General features: G+C 38.6%; 1 protein-coding gene and 1 non-coding gene across 6 annotated transcripts in view; both read left to right on the top strand.

The window, feature by feature from the left end:
• Nucleotides 1-20,234, top strand: part of ANO4 (anoctamin 4) — a 212,383-nt gene that overhangs the window by 36,669 nt on the left and 155,480 nt on the right. For 4 of the 5 annotated variants that reach the window (XM_064379929.1, XM_064379928.1, XM_064379931.1 and 1 more), the window contains 2 exons: nucleotides 2,057-2,193; nucleotides 4,771-4,929. In XM_064379929.1, coding sequence (XP_064235999.1) covers nucleotides 2,057-2,193; nucleotides 4,771-4,929 — 296 coding nt within the window. Of the gene's footprint in view, nucleotides 1-2,056; nucleotides 2,194-3,943; nucleotides 4,041-4,770; nucleotides 4,930-20,234 lie in introns of those variants that run through there. The other variant, XM_012469246.2, reaches the window with a different exon arrangement.
• Nucleotides 9,219-9,408, top strand: LOC135276286 (U2 spliceosomal RNA). Its single transcript, XR_010343860.1, has one exon. It is a non-coding gene; the product is annotated as a U2 spliceosomal RNA (small nuclear RNA).

The following is a 20,234-nucleotide window of genomic DNA, read 5'->3' as shown; positions in this document are numbered from 1 at the left end:
GGTCCTTACCCTATGGAACTTACATTGTAATAAGGTAAACATCCAGTAAACAAGTCTAATACATAAGTGAACAAACAAGATAATTACGGCTGTGTTAAGTGCTGGGAAGGAAATGAACAATGAGAGGAGAATAATTACGGGAGGGAGATCTTTTTACATCCAGTGATCAGGGAAGTTGTCTTTGATCTTGACACTTCCCAAAACACTGGACATGTTGCTCTTCCTCAAAAAGTGTTAGTTGCTCTCCATAAGCACCTAGCACAGTACCTGGCACAGTGTAGGTCCTACACCCCTTGGTTGTATGAAAAGAGCATGATTCTTTTTTCTTTGTAGCCTTATAGGTCTAAAATCGTATAATACTTTGTTTTAGTTTCCTTTTGCTGCTGTGACAAATTACTACAAACTCAGTGGCCTCAAACAATACATTTATTATCGTATGGTTCTGGAGGTCAGAAGTCCTAAAATCAAGAACCTTCTCTCTGGAGTCTCCAGGGGAGAATCTGCTTTTTTGCCTTTTCTGTCTTCTAAAGGTCACCTGCGTTTCTTGGCTTGTGGCCACATCCTATACCTTCAAAGCCAGCAGCATAGCATCTTCCAATCTCTTTCTCTGATTCTGGCCCTCTTGCCTCCCTCTTCTGAAGACCCTTGTAATTTCATCAGGCCTACCCATGTACTCTAAGATAATGTCCCCATTTTAAGATCCTTGGCTTAACACATCGGTAAAATTCTTTCGGTGATGAAAGGTAACACATTAACAGGTTCTAGGAATTAGATCATCTTTAGGGGGTCATAATTCACCCTCTCACAGTTAGCAATAAATGTTAATTTTTTTCCATGCCCATTATATTTTACAGGTGAACAACCTGAAAAGCTAAATGAGTTGCCTAAAATCACATGCTGGGATATAGCTTTATACCTGGTCACCTCATCTAAGCAGATCATTTCTATTCTCTCTATATCCAAACTCTGCTCTTTTCTTTAGTGAATTCACCACAACTTACATGTCTTTGTTTTGTTTTGTTTTGTTATTACCACAAGAGCAGGAAGCCAGGTCACTTTAATTCATGAAGGTGTACTCATCACACCGCTCTATGCCTGACACACAGTGTGCACATCTCTAAAATGTTTCTGAATGAATGAATACTCTATTATGTGCTTGGGTAAGAAGAACCCAATCTCTCATGAATTATTTTGTGCAGTGACTTCTGACAGTTGTAAACCCTCAGCCATTGTTAAAGCATCAAAAGGAAAAGTGAACCACAATACTGGCCCATAATTCAAGTAGGTAAAAAAGAAGGGACTCAACCCATACCTGGTATTATATTCTTTCCTCTGCTGGTGATGAACCTTCCTTTCTGGCGTGCTGTAAGGCACTCTGCATTTGAACGTGGTAGTCTGTATCTAGAACTGGGATATACAGTGCTTTTTATGTTGATGTTATTAACATCAGTCTTTTGAGAGAGCTTCTGAATGGCTCACTTCATTGTTTAATTCAGAATTAGAGGAAGAAGAAAGGCCAAAAATCTAACTGTATGCTTTGTTATTGCATTAGATTTTCTCTATTCTGCCTTAGAGAAAGTAACAAAGGAGGACAAATTACAGTTCTTACTTAACAGTGCAAGTGACATGTTTATGGGTTCACTTAGCAAGCTGTAAAACACTTAAATGAAAAAATTAAATTAAATTTAATATAGGTCATTGCCAACCCAGAAAATGAGCTCTTAGAAGTCTTAGATCAAAGTACCTTATGCTAAACAACTATGTGAAGAAAAGCTCAACAAATATAACACCTCATGTTTTCATGAAAAACAAATTATATTTACATTATGGAGGTACTTTGCTTTTTATTTTCCTTAATCTTGCCTAGTGAATACACTGTTTGGTCAGTCATGTTTTACATCTGACATTCTTTTCTCTTAGGAAATAATATACCTGTAACTCAAGGTGTTATTAAAATGATGAGAAACTATGAACCCAAAGGGAGGTGTTTTCTCTTTTAGTATTGCTTTCAAGACACCAGATTTTTACCCTTGTAATGTATTTACTTTGGTTCTAGTGGCCAAGGATGTCAATATTCTTTTTGATGAATTAGAAGCTGTCAGTAGTCCTTGCAAAGATGACGATTCTCTCCTTCACCCTGGAAACTTGACTAGTACTTCAGATGATGCCAGCAGATTGGAAGCCGGGGGAGAGGTAAGAGTATACAGTTTCTTACAAATGTAATTCATGATCCAGGCAGGAACCTGTGAAGCATATTCCAATGGACTGTTTAAAGTTATAATCTCATTGAACTATAGGCTCTTGTAAAACAAGGAACCGGTTTTATATTCCTTTGACATTCCCCGTGGGTTTAAGCATATTTCAAGGATCCTGAATCTACCTACACTCAAAACAAAGTTTCCATTTTTCTTAAACCTAACTTTTTTTTTAAACCGCCCATCATTTTAAGATAGCCTACATTCTTGAGTGTCTCCAACTGGTACAAAATGAGCTTTACAGGGATGGACTTCCTTGTATAGATCCCCCAGCAGGTAGAATAGTGACCTAAAATGCACCAGCTGTCAGTTGATTGTGTTGTCTGAAGCCTCTCTGAGTTTCCATTTGCCTCTGTAATCTGGAAACTTCATCGCAACTGTAAATAGACCCATCTATTTGTGTACCATTTTGGAAAAATTAGTATTTTATTGGAGGCATTCCCCTTTGTTCAGGTTGTATCTCAATGGAGTTTATTATTTCCTTTGTACATGCACTGGGTATAGGTAAATAGACACACAGAATCAGAGTAATTTATTTATTGCATATTCCTAATGTTTTTGATATTCCAGAGCTAGTTAACTGCTGAAAGGATGACACCTGGAATGGAGAAAATTGTTTACTCTTACCAAGCTTTGCAGACCTCTCCCCACAAATATCATACACTGTTATCCATGGTTTTTTTTCTGTTTTTTCTGTTTGTTTCTTTTTAAGAAAAAACTAATTCTGTTATCTGTTCGCACAGATACTTTGGATACCATAATATGGCATAATGAATGGACTTTGAAAGGGACCTCAGAAAGCAAATAGTCTCCTCCCTGTAACTTACAGATGAGGAAACAGTGTCAGAAATGTTAGGGCTTTGCCGAAGATGGCACAGCTCATTGTTCTGCTTGGAGCCAATATCCCTCCTGATGTCTTGGCTGAAGCCATTTTTGAAGGCAGATGCTTATGTGTTGAATTCACAGGGCAGCCTTCTTGTTTGGCAAATAATTGTTACTAAAGTGCTTATTCAGGTAGACTCCTGAGTGTCTCTTAATGCAAGAGCCAAAAAACTAGTCAGTGAGGACTGGTCATCAATTGAAAATGTCTACACCAAGACATGGTACATGGGCATTCCATTCCCCCTGCCTGAGATTTTTCTTTTGGTTAAGGTTTGTGCAAGGATGTGGTTTCTAGCAATGACCCTTTAGGTCTGGCATGTTTGCCTTCTTCATACTACCATTGGAAAAGACAGAGTCCACCATTTTCACTTGGCTGGGTTTATAGACACAATTTTGAAATCTATTAGGCTGAGAAATGTGGCTCCAGCCCAAAGATCCCATGCTTGATGGTGTCTTTCAATATTGTATAGCAAGCCTAAAGAGCCTGGATGAAAATTCAATCCACTCCTTTTGTTCTTTACTTTTTAATATCACTGCAAATTAATATTTGTAACTTCTATGTAAGTTACAAAGCATAACAATCAATGGACACCTGGAACCACCATCTGATTTATGAGCTAGAATGCTATTTTTCATGATACTGGCAACCTAATTGTAGATTACTAACATCAATTGTTTTTTAATGGACTGGAAAATTAGTATTAGAGTATATGTAAATAGAAAAGGTAAATAATTATTTTGTGAAAATTGTCTCATATTTTATATATGTATATTTACATATGCACACAAAGATAAAATAAAATGTTTTTCTTGTTGTGGGTGAAAAAATTGAGAAACACTGAACTAGAATATTCCTAAAACCAGTGAAGCTACTTTCAATCCCATACGTCTACCCTACCAGAGGTACCGTCTTTCTAAATTTGTTTGTTTTTTATTTTCCTGCTTAAAAACAGTTTTACCACATACATTAGTAGTCTTAACAGCTTACATTTAGAGGTACTTTATTTTATGCTTTATGAAAAATGATATCATATGGTATGAAGTCTTCTGACACTTGCTTTTTTACATCAGTGTTGTTTTTAAGATTCATTTTTATTGTTAGATGCAACTATGGTTTATTCATTTTCACTGCCATATAATATTCCAGTGAATGAACCTTCTATAATTTATTTATCTATTTATTGTCTGTTCATGGACATTTGAGTTGACTCCCACTTTAAGCATTTTCCTACTATTATAAATAATGTTGCTGTGAATATTCATATACATGTCTTCTACTTGCCTTATCAAGAATTTCTCTAGGCTTATATGTTATGCAGATGTTCAGTTTTGCAAGATAATGTTAATGTATTTTCTAGAGTGAGCGTATCAATTTTCACTCTCATCACACCTGCAGAATATGCAAATCCTTAGTTGCTTCACGTCCTTGGCTACGCTTGGTATTTTTAGGTGTTTTATGTTTTGCCCACTTACCTCAATGCTTCTTCCAATTTTTATTTTGTTTCCTCTTGTTTACATTTTTTACTAATGGATATGTAATTGAACACAATGAAAATAATTGTTCTTTAACGTTACTCACTTGAACCTCGGTTTGATGAATGACTTAAACTGGTCCCTTTCTCTTTGTGTACAGACAGTGCCAGAAAGAAACAAATTAAATGGACTTTACTTCAGAGATGGAAAGTGTCGAATTGACTACATCCTTGTGTACAGAAAATCTAACCCCCAGATTGAAAAGAGAGAAGTATTTGAAAGAAATATTAGAGCAGAAGGATTGCAAATGGAGAAAGAGGTAAATGGCTTGCTTGGATGAGAAAAAATATACATATCTATTCATATTAATAAGAAGTAAACAGTTAGTCATAATGTTAACCAAACATTTCATTTGTCAGAGTTTGCCAGTCTTCAGAGTTTGGGGAATGTTCCAGCATTTAGACTTTCACAGCACAGTTTGCTTTTGAAAGAATTTTAATGTCAAATGATTCCATGAAAATCAAAATATTCTATTCCAATTAAATAGATTGTTTCAAAGTGTGATTCTTTGTCTAACTTCCTACGTCTGCCGTTTCTCTGTATATGTAAATGGAGGGTTCTATTCGCATGGATGAAAGAAAACTTTGAGTAAAATGCAGTCACTCTCTCTAGAGGTTCTTTTTACATTTCGGGAAATATCATGAGCTTGAGCATTCTTGTGTACCAGAGGAAACTGCCTGGCCAATTTGGCCAAAAGCAGCTGGAACTTAGAAAAACGATTCCAGTTTTAAGAGATATTCGGGCTATTGTTTTCAGGGCCCCAAGCTCAAGAGTGACCTTACAGTGTTTGGTTCTTCCCCTTCCCTCCTTCTCTGCATGGGGAGCTTCAAGGAAGAACCAAGGAAGGAGTGTGTAAGAGGCCAGCCAGGCCTCTGATAGTAATCCACGCTGGGCTTATGGTGTTCCCAGGAACCATGTGCACATGTGTAGAACTTGGCCCGTTAACTGAATTATGTAACTCTTTTCAGCTTCTCCCTGGACATTGTGTAAAGCTTCTGGAGCTTTTCCTAGTCAATAAGAAGAACATATTGGCAATTTAAGATGTTTAAATTCTTAAACTTTTGATTCTGCTTCTTAAGGCTTTGGGGATAGATCTTTGAAGTCAGACATCCAGGGTTTTCTTTATATGAAACGGTTGCAGTTTGCGCAAACTGCGAGTTGCGTCAAGGTAACAAATATGAGAAGCATAATATGCATATATGTGTTATCTGATCTTGGGACATTTCAGATAAATGGGATTCTTTCAGATCTGTTCAGCTGACCTCAGCTCTTGAACATTTCTAACACAGAAACGGCATTTTTCTGGAATGTCTCCAACAAGAGAATTGGAAAAATGGTGAGATGAATGTGGCCATAAGGAAACAGGTTCTTATTCTCAGGAAAGTAGAACAAGCTTTCTCAAAGACCATCTTAATTAGAGGTTCCCCGGAGTAACAAACAGAATTAAAAATGTTGTTTCTTCCACCTGTGTGGAGTTACAGAAAATCTTTCCTATACAAACTGAGCGTATATTCTTGTATAAACTGAGCAAATCTTGCTCTTTAAGTTCTAAATTGTCTCAGTAAGACAATTGCATTTTTTTTCTTACCATTAATAGCACGTTCACATTTTTCTCCTTAATCATGGCTTCATCTTTTATTCTCATTCCTAAGTGGCAGAATTTTTATATGAAGAAATAAGAGATCTGAATTGCCACATCATCTAAAATAATGGAAGTCCTCCCTCTGACCCATTCTAACTCTGTCAAAATTCTGATTCCCATCAAAACTAGATCGCTTTGTTTAATTAATGAAAGATTTATATTTTAAGCTTCATAAGTATTCTCTACATGCCTAGGGCTCCTTCTGTATAGGTCTTTTCAATGTTATTTCATGATTTATTAGCTAGAACTCAAAAAGCCTAACGCCTTCCCAAATGGTACACATTAAAGTGATGGAAAATGTCTGTTGTGTATCACCTGTACTGCCTGTTCACCTACCAGAACTTGAAGAGGATCATTCTGCCTGTTGTACAGTGGTGCTGCACAGCACAGTGTTGACCATGCTGTGAAGGATGGACTGCTTGTACTAGTTTGTCTATATACAAGATAATTTTGTTTGTTAGAATTTTTAAAAAATTGTTAACAGGTATTTATTTTAATATGTATTAGAAAAAAATAGCAGTTGGAAAAAGGGAATTATCGCTATATGGCAAAACTTCATAAAAACTTATGTAAGCATCTCCCCTCTCCACGCTTTCCCCCAAACGTTCTCTGGGTATCATCTTCTGTATTTCTCCTTTCTTTCACAATCTTCTGAACACTACCAACAGGTAGGTCTTCCTCTTTCTGGAAGCTTCTTCACAAGGTCTCTCCTGCTGCCTGGCTCCAGTCTTGCCCTGGCTTTGCATAAGTGGTGCAATTTGTCTCTAACGCAACTTCTCAGCTCACTTTGCATCCTCATGGCTTCAGTCAGCTCACCAAGAAAAGGGCCTTTGCAGGTTCTCTTATAGATAAATTAATTTTCCCTACCACAACTAATTAAAATATCCCTTTGCTGAACAATAAACAAACCTTCATCCTTTATTCTCTATAATAAGTGGCAGAATTTTTTATATGAAATATCTATGTTGTGTTATTAAATTTAGAAACCATTGGAAGTACTTTTATTTAAATCAAGCCCTTTATAAACAGCTACAGCAGAAAGGCAAACAATTTTAATAGCTATTTCAGCTTCCAGGAGTTAATTCAACCTTTCATAGGACATAAAACAAAGCACTTAGTTCAGGGTGGAAAAGAAAAAGCACCCCAGGGACCCTTGTACATCTGAAACGTTTGACACTATGTACAGTTTATGAATTGTTAGTATCTTCTTAATTAGCTGTTGTCAGGATGTCAAACAGTTATGAAAAACATGTTTCACAGACAGAGGGTTATATTTCCAAATAGACAAAGACAGGCTTTCTAGTTCAGTTTAACGTCCTTATCTCTTTAACACTGAATTTCAAGAAACACAACTAGGATAATCTTTAATTCATGATAAAGTGAGGACATAGTCAAGTTTAATGTTTCTTAAAACCTTTGCTCCAGGCTGGTTAGTCAACAGATAACTGCTTACTTTGGTGTCCTGGGTCTTTCTTTAATATTCTGCAATTCAACTTTCATAATAGCCCAGAGAAAGAAATTCCCAACAAAGTTCCCAAACAAAATATCATTGAAGTCCAGATGATTTACTTCTTAGCATTTATCTACTTAAGTGATTCCTTTCTTAAAGGTAAGCTCATATTTACTAATTAACATTTTCTATTTTTGATTTTTTTTTCATTTTTAATTCTATACCCATTATTGATCTTTGGGTACCTATTTTGAAATCATTGTCATCAATGAGACATTTATGTTTTCCTTTGTATAACTACTAAGAGGATGAGTTAACTTTGACTTATTTGGAATGTGTGAGTAGCAATTGTATTAATGGGAGCACTCTCCCCCTTCAGAATCACGTGAAACATCGGGGAAGACCCTTATCATTACAGTCATTACAAAACTAATATAATTAGGTAAATCATATCATCTTGATGGTTATTTCATTCAAGAAATATTTATTGCACATTCACTCTATGCCAGGCATTGCTTTAAAGAGTAGGATCTCAGCAGCAACAAATAAAACGGAAAAAAAAAAATCCCTGCCTTGTTGAAACTTAAGCAAAAAACATGTACAATATATACAAATACTGGTAAGTGCTAAAGAGAAAAACGTAAAGCAGGAAGTGTTGAGAGGGGCTTGCAATTTTATAAAAGTCAGCAAAAGTGGGCCTCTTTTCCACAGAAAGAGAACAGCAAGGGCAAAGAGAACAGCTCCACAGGATGGAGCATTCCTGCTGTGTTCGTGGAACAGGGAGGATGCCAGTATGACTGGAGCTCACTGAGCAAGGTGGAGAGTAGTGAGAAATTACACCAACAAGGCAATGGAAGCCTTAGTGGTCACTGGGGGATGTTAGCTTTTCTCTGAGTGACATAGGAAGTCACTGGAGAGATTTGAGCAGAAGTATAAGATCTGTTTCTGTTTTATTAAGGGCACCCCGGTTGCCTGGTAAGATTAGACTGTCGGGGGTGGAGGGGCAAGGGCAGAAGCAGGGAGAATAATTAGGAGATTTGTTGCAAGAATCCAGGAAAGAGATGGTGGTGGCTTGGCCAAGCACATAGAAGAGAAGATGAGAAGAGTAGAAAGTAGTGCTGATGGGAATTGCAGACAGATTGAATGGGTAGTATAAAAGAGGATAGTCACAGAGTATTGTCTGACACATGGTATTTAAGCAGTTGGGAGAAGACAGTTGCCCCTTACAGGGACATGGATAAGGGTAGGTCACGTTGTATACTTGTTAAGTTTGAGGTATTCCTATGGAGTTGTTGGGTAAGGTAGAAGAGTCTGGGATTCAAGGAGAGTCTTGGGCCAGAGATACACATTTGAATGAGATCTCCAAAGGAGTAACAGCAAATAAAAATGAGAAGAGGTCCAAGGATTGAGCCATGGGGAACACCAGTGTTACAATTTGGATGGTAAAAAAGGCCGTGATGCTTCTCAGCCTTTTGGCTAAGATCAAGTGTAGTATCTGTTCTTATCAGTTTAATATCTGATAGTCCTCTATCCGAGGACAATATATTAAATGTGTTTTTGGAGTTGGGAGATGGAATAGGAGCTTGCTCCATCTACTCCATGCATCGACCTGGTATTGCAGTACTTCCAGGAATGGTGCACCCCCTCTGTGGTTATGATCTTTATAAAATAAAAAGAAAAAAGGAGGCAGCAGAAGAGACTAAGGAGGAGTCACCAAGGGGCTAGAAGAAAAATCTAGAGAGTGTGGTTCAGGAGAAAGGGAGGAATCAACAGTGTCAGATGTTGCTGATGAAGTGTGTACAATCAAGGCTGAAAGTTAATCACTGGATTTAGCAATATGGCTGGTTTGGGTGGTCTGGGCAAGAGAAGTTTCAGTGGAGAAGTGGGGAGTGAAAGCATCATTCAAGTATCTTCAAGAAAGAATGGGAAGAGAAAATATAGAGACAACAAATACAAATAGCTCTTTCAATATGTTTCACTATATAAGAATGAAGAGAAATAAAATGATAACTGGAGTATGAAGTTGGGTCAAGAAAGAGTTCTTTCTATTTTAGATGGGAGAAATAAATGCATGTTTTCATGCTAATAAAAGCTATATATTTGAGATGAAAAATTGATGTTGGGGAAGAGTGGAGGAAGAACTTTTAGATAAATGTGCTAGAAGCAATAAGAAAAGAAAGGCCACAAGCATCTCCCATTACATGGACTCACCTATCTGCATCCCAGTGCTAAGGGTGTCCTGTCCATACTCATTGGTAAGGCCAACCCTTCGCTTTGCTTCCAAGATCCCATACTCCCTCAGTCCCACTCAAATACATTGCCTCCAAAAGAGATAAAATGTATTAGCTTTAAAAACTGAAATGCACAAAACAATACAATTTATGGAAATAGTTTGTTTCTGTTTTCACTCATCTCTCAGAAGGAGTGAAAAATCCACCTGTAATAAGACACACACACACACACGGGAGTGTGTATGTGTGTGCACAGTCAATATTCAGTGTCTTGGATACTTTTCTGTAGTAGGATATAAATTGCATTATCAATATTTTTACACTCCTATTTATTAATCACTTACTATTATCGTTCCCATTTTACAGATGAGACAACTGGCAACTCACCCCAGACAACATAAGTAGTAAGAGACAAAGCCAGTATTAAAACCTAAGCATACTTACTCTTTGCCCTTATATTGTGTTGATTTCTGGTATCTAAGGGGGAATCTCAGGGTTAATGAAGTTAGGAGATATGCTGAGAAGACAAGTAGTGTTATGAAAAGGAAAAGGTGAAGGAACAAGGAAAATTGGGGTGAATAATGAAGTTGGGTGCTTCCCAGACTGTGGTTTTTAAGCACTTTGGCCTCTAGTAGACACAGACTTGAATTTTGGTATAACCACTTGCAAGCTGAGTGGTCATGAGTAATTTATCAGATTTTTATGGATCTCTGTTTCCATTTTTAATCAAGAAGATGTATCATTTACGATAAGTGATGAAGATTAAGTGGGCCTATATATGTAAAAATACATAGTAGTTCAAATCCTTGTTTTTCTTAATCTTTACTTTTAAATTTCATATTATTATTTTATTTCCAGTATGTTTGTCCAGTTACCATCTATTTATGGCAAGTGATATTTGTTTTCCATTTATGACTGATATAAAAGCTTTATGTAAAATGATTATTTTAAAAAGTGTGTTATTTAAAGAAATATATGAAACTAAGATATTTTAGATGATATTACAAATTTGACAAAATTGTGAAGGTGGCCCAAGAAGGATGGCATTCTATGTTACTTGGCTAGTCCGAATGGTGGACAGACTCTAAGGTCTGTGATGCCTGCTTCCTTTTTACAGCTTTGAATAATTCCTTCCCCCTGAGTTCAGATGGGACCTGTAGCTTATATTTAATCAATAGAATACGACCTTTGCCATCACACAATATATGACAAATGTAATGGGATGTCATTCCTGTGATTATCTTATAATATATAAGATAGCATCTCAACAGACTGGCAATAGAGACACTCTCCCTGCTGGCATTGAAGAAGTAAGCTGCCCTGTTGTGAGACAGTCTATGAAGAGGGCCACATGGCAGAGAAAGGTGGGGTGGCCTCTAGGAGCTGGGAGTCACTCCCAGCTGACATCCAGCAACAAGCAGAGATCTTAGTCCTACAATCACAAGGAGATGAATTCTGCCAATAACTGGGAATCCTGGAATAGGTCTTTCTTCAGTTGAGCCACTGATGGGACTATAACCCCAGGCAAGACCTATTATCATAGCCTGGGTGAGACCCTAAAGCAGAGAACCCAGCTCAGTGTGGCTGACTTCCGCCCTCTAGGACCTGTGAGATAATTAATAAGTGTAGTTATAAGCCTTCAAGTCTATAGTAATTTATTATGCAGCAATAGATAATTAATACAGTGATTAAAAGTCCAGGGTCAGACATTCTGAGTGCTCATTTGGTTCTACCATTACAAGCTGTGTGCACTTGGAAAAGTTAACTTATTTGCAAAATGAGGCTAATAATGGGATTTATCTCATGGGTTATTTTAATTAAATGAGATCATTTATATCAAGTACTTATCTCTGTGCCTTTTACATGGTAAGCATTTAGTAAAATACATTATTATCATTGTTACAGTTATCATAGCTAAATACATTGTGTTAACACTTTTCTTTAGAATCGTTTTCAAGGTAAACTTTAAGAAAATTTTTCATACAGTTTACAAACCTTTGTAATGTAACCATTAGTAATAGCAACATTGGTGGGTCATATATTGTTACCATGTATGCATTAATGAGATTTATAATTTAATGCTCTTGGAAGAACTCAGAATACATTTGGTAACAAGTTTAGCATGATCAGGGTTCAGACGTTTATTGGCTTGGAGAGGATTTGGTTTTGGATTTATCTGGGTATGAAGTTGTAGATCAATTCAGAGCTAAAAGACAAAAACAAACAAAACAAAACAAAAAACCTGTATTTGATTGGTCATCCCAGGGTTTCTTTACCCCCATTCAAGGGAAAGCTTCAAAAAGATTTCCCCATTTAAAGAACTAGTCTCATGCAGATGGCTCTCTGCCCTTGTAGGCCTCCTGCCCAAATTACCCTAATTTAATCCCCATTTATATACTTCAGCCACATCCAGCTTGTTACTGTAGATGCTCTCAGCATCCAGAACTCCAAGGATACAAGAAGAACAAGAGTGTCCTCCTTTCCTTCAAAGTTGAAACCATGATAATGAGTGTCTCAAATAAACGAGTGTCAGGACTATGTGCACTGCCCAGATTTCTATCCTCTAGTGCTTTCTGGTCTGAAAAAAAAAAAGAAAGAAAGAAACTCAAACTTTTCTCCACCTAATAATCTCCACTTTACTCCTCACTATCTTCTTATATGTCACACACATGTGTTACCGAGGATCTCAAGTTGAGGTGAAGAGAAAGGAGAATTTAGGATAGTCATAACCAAAGAATGAAGAAAGCAGATTTTCTTCTGAACTTCAGAGCCCTGGAGATTCCTTGAGTGTCTTTCAGGAGCTACCAATGTCAGTCCACAAATGCAGTGGCTTTTCTGTTAACTTGTGTCTTAGGTTGGATTTTCTAAGCACATTTAGAACTTCAGGTGAGAATTCTTCCTCAAGTTGTTGATGGGTGGGGCAGTCTCAGGGGAAAGAGGAGTGAGAGGATCAGAAGAGAACAGCTAAGCCAAGAGTGTGGCCTCAGCTGGAGACTAACTTCAGCCTGATACAGGGGAGCTTGGTAATCAGCAGGTGCAGCACAGAGCTGGTCCGCCTTTCAGACATAGGCCCCCATGTCAGTCAGTCATTGGCTGAGGTCCGTGGAGGTGGTGGGAGGTAGGCACTGCCTGTTTGGCTGAGGGTCATTCTGGGCACTGTCAGCATACATTACCACTGATACCGAGTTAGTAGCAGAGATGCTGCCAAATCTGTGGTATTCAGACAGCCCTTTTTGAGATGCCAGCAATCATGAAATTCATGGGGTTCCTTGGACCAAGTGAATAGAGAACAAGTACACGTTGGCATTTGTTCTGTTTTAATTTGTCAAGTTGTTCTTCTAATTTTAGGATGCTGTGTCTGAAAGGTAAAGATTCCGTGTTGCTAGATTCCTTACTTTGAAGGAAGACATACATGTGGCCAAGAAGCATATTAAAAGCTCAATATTGCCAATCATTAGAGAAATGAAAACTAAAACCACAATGAGATACCATTTCACACCAGTCATGATGGCTATGATTAATACTAAAATATCAAAAAATAACAGATGTTGGTGAAGTTGTGGAGAAAAGGGAATGTTTAGACACTGTTGGTGGGAGTGTAAATTAATTTAACTATTGTGGAAAGCAGTGTGGAGATTCTTCAAAGAACTAAAAATAGAACTACCATTCAACCCAGCAATCCCATTACTGCATATATACCCAAAGGAATGTAAATCATTCTACCATATAGACACATGCACATGTATGTTCATTGGAGCACTATTCATGTTAGCAAAGACATGTAATCCACCTAGATGCTCATCAATGGTAAATTGGATAAAGAAAATATAGGACTTATACATCATAGAATACTATGCAGCTATAAAAAAGAACAAGATCATGTTCTTTGTAGGGATGTGGATGGAGCTGGAGGCAATTATCCTTAGCAAACTAATGCAGGAACAGAAAAACAAATATTGAATGTTTTTACTTATAAATGGGAGCCGAACAATGAGAATAGATAGACACACGTCTCTTCTTTTTTGAGAGAGAGACTTTGTCTTGCTGGTTTTTACATTCCAAAGACTTATTTCAGTGCTTAGCTTGTGGAATCCTGAGTTTGCTGTACCAGATTGTGAATAGCTGATTTTGGGTAACAACAGCCAATTCATCTCCAGGGTTTTTCAACATTGATACTGTTGACAATTAGGGCTGGATAATTCTGTTGTAGTGGACTATTCTGTGTTTTTTTTTACAGGCTATTTGGCAGCATATCTAGCCTCTCCCCACTAGATGCCAGTAGCACCTCCTTCAAGTTATGAAGACCAAATGTGCCTCCAAGCATTGTCACATGTCCTGGTGTGGTGGGAGGGAGGAATCAGCCCTAGCTGAGAATCCCTGAGTTTGACCCTTGATCCAACATTATATGGTTTGTTGTAGTGTTAAGGGGATAGTTAGAGGAATTAAAGGCGGCTCTTCCATTCTTTTATCCATGTTGGACCAACTGATTTAAGCACTCTTAACATCAGACTCTTGAATGAGAGAAGAGACCTATGTATTTGAGGGGAAGAACAGGGCATGTGAAGACTGGCCTCTCAAGCCAGACAGCTGGGATTTAGATCCACTTACTACTTCACCACTTACTAAATGAATAATTGGGTAAAACTTTTTAATCTCTCTGTGCCTTAGTTTCTTTGTTTGTTAAATGGCAGATAATTCCAATCTCAAGGGTTATTATGAGGATAAAATGAGTTAATAAATTACAGCGTGCTTAGGAAAGAGTCTGGACATATTTAGGGTTTTAATACATGGCTGATGTTGATATTGATGGTTTTGATAAAGAAGGGAGTGACTTCAACCACTGGTCATCCTGTTCCTGAAGCTCAAGCATTCAACCCTGTCACCTCTTGGACTGAGAGTTCTTGTGTGTCTAGGGAAAGCTGAAGGGACCTGATAGATGGCAAGAGATACAATGATAAGTCCCACCTCACCTCATCACCAGGACTCAGTCTGCCTACCACTGCTCCATATCAGTCTATAGAATCAGGGCTGTATTCTTACTGGTTCATCTTGTTAGGGCGGTTTTATCAAATTGGTGATGGTTTCAGAAAAGATGCTGTCTCCTTTCTCTCCCTCCCTTAGTCTTACTCTAATTTCTGAAACCAGTTTAAATATCTAAGGGTTTTGTTATCGCTTCAACTGCATTTGCTTATTTAGGTAAAGAAAGTTTAATCAAAATATTTCTGTTGCCAGGTCAAGATGACCAGTACAAAGTTATCTTGACTTACTCAAAGGATTATTCCAAATTAACACGTATTTCATATGACTCATGCATATTACTTCAGTCAAAACAGACCAATTTTAAGGGAAAAATCACCCATTATACAAGGCACAGCTGAAAAACTAAAGTCATATTATGAACTATTGTTATCCCACCAAAAGAAACTTACTTAATCTAAAAGATTTTCTCAGCAGTCTAAATCTAACTTCTCTGATATAAAGCACATTTTGCATTGTCATCATTATATGCCGAATGCGGGCATTGTGTATTTATGAAAGGAACTGAAGTCCTTTCTTTGTGATATTTTTGCTCCTGCTGTTTTTGCTACATGCTATGTTAAATTGCTGAAAATTATGCAAAGTGTATATATCATGAATATGACACTAATTATTCATTAATGGCGTGGAGAGATTTAAAAGCTTTGAAGCAGCCTGGAGAACTGTAAATCCGTTTACAGTCTCCTGCTTGTAACCCTTGCAAGTGAAAAACTTTGAAAAAGATGAAGTGTAATCTGAGTATTATTAATTGAACCTGACATACCTTAGTTGCAAAAGTGATGATGCAGCACTGCCTTTTGAGGCAAGGACCATGGTTTAGCTCACTTCCTATTGTGTCTTACGCATATTTTAAGAGCAGTCTGTAGTATCTGATGACTCCATTTCCAGATGAAGTTATTCATTTTTTCATTCATCAAATGTCGAACGAATGTCTACTACTATTGAGGGAAGAGAGGCATTAAATAAATATATCAAGTGTAATGAGTATTGTGGATAAATAAACAAGAATACTGGGAAGGAGTCACTATTTCATTTCAGGAGTTCAAGAAAAATCTCTATGATAATGGGTGAACTAAGCACAAAGAGAAATTGGAATTTGCATTTCTAAACCCAACTCTCTAAAGCAGTGCAGAGTGTTCCCACTGGTGGGATTTCTTCGCCTTGTACTTCCCCCTATGCGGGCTGGCATGGGTGTAGGGAGAATAAGAGGAGTAACTGAATGGGGGGATGTGGTAAAAGAGGGAATGGCTGGAATTAGCTGTGGGATAGAGGTAGACTCTGGTGTTTGCATCTAAAGGAACTCTTACAGGGCACAGAGCAGAGAAAAAAGTCAAGCACATGAGCAGTGTTGGGATTTTGGAGAGGCCCGACCTGGTTGCAAACACCTCCCTAACTTGCCCGTTGCCATTAATCAGTTGAACTTTCATTCTGGGTTCTACCTCTTCACTTTTGCCTGCCCAGAAACTCAAAGTTTCTTCTTTAAAATTCTTCCCTAGTACTTTTAACTGCTTAGCCCCTCTTTCATTTGGGGTTGTGCAGGAAAGCCACTCTGTGTCCCCCAAGAATGAAGTGTTCCATACAGAATCTTACAACACTGCTGAAAAGGCTGGGCGTGAAGGTCAGGGAATCCACCTCCCGTCACTTTAGCCTGAAGCGTCGCAGCAGCAGGTCTCAGGTGCCTACGTGGAAGCCACTGGGATCTCAATAATGCCTGACTGCAGCACATGATTCTCAAAACTTACCTGGAGCTGCTTCAGACCTCAAATCTGCCCCTAACTACCTGCTTGAGAAGCAGCCTCTCCTTTCCCACTGTCCATCTGAGCACCCATCATTGTAGACTTTAACCTACAACCTCATGGAGAAGGGGATTCTGGGAAACCAGAACCTGGTTCTAGTCCCAGCTTCTCAGCAATGCAGAAGAAGCGTCAGAAGGCGGTACCAAGGTGACAACAAACAGTTTAGTGCAGCCACCAGCCCTCCTAACAGGTGCCCCTTCATTGGAGGCTATGCCAGCCCCATCTCTGTAATATCCAGATGGTTTAAAAGTTGTAAGGTCTGAATTCTAATACCTGTCTTTGAGATGATGGTGGAGCAGCTATTTCTGTTGTTTAATATGGACATAGCTGAGTAAATTGCCCACAATCAGTTCCTCCCAGAAACCCACATCTTTGTTCTGATGCTAACATTAGGTAACTGTTTTTGTTCAAAGCATAGCAGAATTCATTGCAACCTAATATTTAATTGGATAGTCAGCAGCAGCCACAAGCCTGCCTAAGGAGATGTCCTTGTGTTTGTGATGCAGGAGGAGGGAAAAGAAAAAAGGAAAGACAAGCTAAAAATTCCTTCCACCATAACTGCCCACAGAGGAATTAATGAAGGTTCCCTTTGTCGCGTCCAGCCCCTGCAGTAATAGAGTGTCAATCCTCATGCACAAAGGTATTCAGCATCTATTATGTTCCAGTCACTGTGCTAGGCACTGGATAATAAAAAATAAATGTTCTAGTTATCTATTATGGCATAACAAAACAACTCCAAAACTTGTATGTTAAAATAATAGTCATTCACTTTACTCTCAAATCTGCAATTGAGCAGGACTTGGTAGGAACAGCTTCCCTCTGCTCCATGAGACATCAGTTGGAGCAGCACTACCAGTATCTGGAGGACCCGCCTTCTAAGGTGGCTGACTCACATGGCTGGAATGTTGGTGCTGGCTGTCAGCTGAGAGCTCAGCCATAGTTGTGGGCTGTGGGCCTCTTCACAGGATGCTTGAGCTTCCTCATGACATTGTGGCTGGGTTCTGGGAGAACAAGGCAAAAGTGAACTTTTAGACTAGAAGCATTCGTTCTGCTCTACTCCACTGGGAAAGGCAGAATGAAGGGGAAGGGACATAGATTCCATCTCTTGTTAGAGAGTCATAAGGTCCTAGAAGATGTGTGGGATGAGCAATAGTGTTGGGGCCATCTTTGGAAAATACAACCTGACGCAATCTGCTCAGTGTATTTGAGGAGCTCACAAACTAGCAATGAAGGCAGATATGAAACAGATAGAATACAGTTTGAAAAGTTCTATGGAAGCCCTGGGGAATTTCATACTCTGCACAGAGGTCTCAGGAAGTTTAAGAGAGGTGACCTGGGACTTAAAGGATGACTAGATATTCACCAAGCTGGAAAGTAGAAGGGCATAGCATTTCAGATGGGAAACAACCTAAACAATGGCATGATAGACTTTGGATTGAGGCCTCAGGGCTCCTCTGTGCACCTCTGCTTCCCAGACAGAATATGAATCCCATGAGGACTGCATGGATTTCTCCCTAGTCCCTAACACAGTGCCTGTCTCATCTGCCATCTTGACTTTCACATAGTATATGCTCACTTAGCAATTTCCCATGAACATAATTGACATCAGATACAATTGTTCTTCTAGACCTTAATGACAGAACTAGCAATATATGCAGTTTTAGTCATTGTTTTCCAAAATGTTGCAACCAAATATCATCTGGCCTCTTTACAACCAAATCCATCACACTGTCATTATATTTAAATAAGAATCATCTCAATGCCAATTTCTTTCAGGCCAAGGATTTTACTTAACCAACTGTACCAGCCATTACCTGCAAACTTAGCCAAGATCATAATGGTCTTCCAAGAAGGTTGTGTTACTGCTCACTAGAGTACTTTGCTTTGCAGCTCCATTCTTCATTCTCTCTTTTTTCTACACATGTTGACATTAAAAAGAGTTTTCTAGAAGACCAGGAGTAGAGCAGGCAGAAAAATGAAACTATGCTATACATGATTTTCCTTGACCTTAGCAGACCAGCAGGCAGGAAAGAAAAGTACATGTGGTGAGACCTCGTGCCCATTAGAGTTTCAGAAATGCATTATGTCACCTCTTGGGGATTCTCTTCCTCCTCAGTCTGTAGGTTCCTTGGTTCGGCCAAAATATTATTTTGGATTGTACAGCAGTAAATCACTTTGGCATTCCTTTGAGGCTGCCTTGATTCAGTTTCTCAGACTCCAATGACTACTTTCTGAAATCTAGTCCTTTATCAGTGGCCCATGGATAACACCATATAGTTATAAAAGGATAACCTGTTGGAGGCATTCACTGTCGCTTCTGATTGCTCAAGGGGAGCTTCTGCAACTACAAGTATCTGTAGAAACTCCAGTTGAGTGAAAAACTGTTAGTCTTGATTCTCTTTGTCACGTTTCACTTAGTAGACAAAACACAGTTAAGCCATCAGTTAAGAAAGCACTGAACTTTAGTTTGCCGTTTCCTTTTTTTCTCTTTTCCCATTTATATGTAGCAAAGCTGTACCTTAATGCCTTTTTAAAATTAACTCTTTTTAGGGAAAGAGAGTTCTAAATAAACTCTTAAATACTGGGAACTAAAACTTTCTTTGAATGATGTCTTAGTTTATTTTGTGTTACCACAACAGAATACCTGAGACGGGTAATTTATGAAGAAAAGATGATCATTTAGTTCATAGTTCTGCAGGCTGAAAAGTACGAGAAGCACAGCACCAACACTCGCTCAGCTTCTAGCGAGGGCTTTTGTGCTTCATCATATCATGGCAGAAGGTCAAAGCGGAAGTAGACACAGGCGAAGAGGCAAAACCTGGGAGGTGTCCTAGCCTCAGACAACCCACTTTTGTGAGACTAATCCATTCCCACAAGAGCAGATGCAGTCTCGCCAGAGTGAGACCAAGCACCAAGCTACCCACAGAGGCAGCACCCTTGTGAACCCTCGTGACCCACACACCTCCCTCAAAGCCCCACCTCTCAACACCACCATACTGGGGATCAAATTTCAACATGAGCTTTGGTGGGGACGAACAAGCCATATCCAAACTATGGCCAATGGGTTCAAATAGTCCAAAAATGTCATTGGGGAGTATATTGACTGTGATAGTAAGCCTGCTATTGAATTATCCCAACCATTTTTTAAAAATTATTTTTATTTTTATTTCTTCAGACACAGTCTGCTCTGTTGCCCAGGCTGGAATGCAGTAGCGTGATCTCAGCTCACTGCAAACTCCACCTCCCAGGTTCAAACAATTCTCATGCCTCAGCTTCCTGAGTAGCTGGGATTACAGGCACCCACACACAACTTAGTGTCTTATTTCTTCAAAGCCAGCAGGAGAATCTCTCTCACCTCTAGATTATTTTTTAAGGACTCATCTAATGCATTCAGGCCAATCCAGACTG

This window comes from Aotus nancymaae, unplaced genomic scaffold (genome assembly GCF_030222135.1).
Source record: "Aotus nancymaae isolate 86718 unplaced genomic scaffold, 86718_ANA_hifiasm-v0.15.2.pri h1tg000021l, whole genome shotgun sequence".
In the NCBI taxonomy this organism is placed as follows: domain Eukaryota; kingdom Metazoa; phylum Chordata; class Mammalia; order Primates; family Aotidae; genus Aotus; species Aotus nancymaae.
This window is presented reverse-complemented; position numbering and strand designations above follow the sequence as displayed.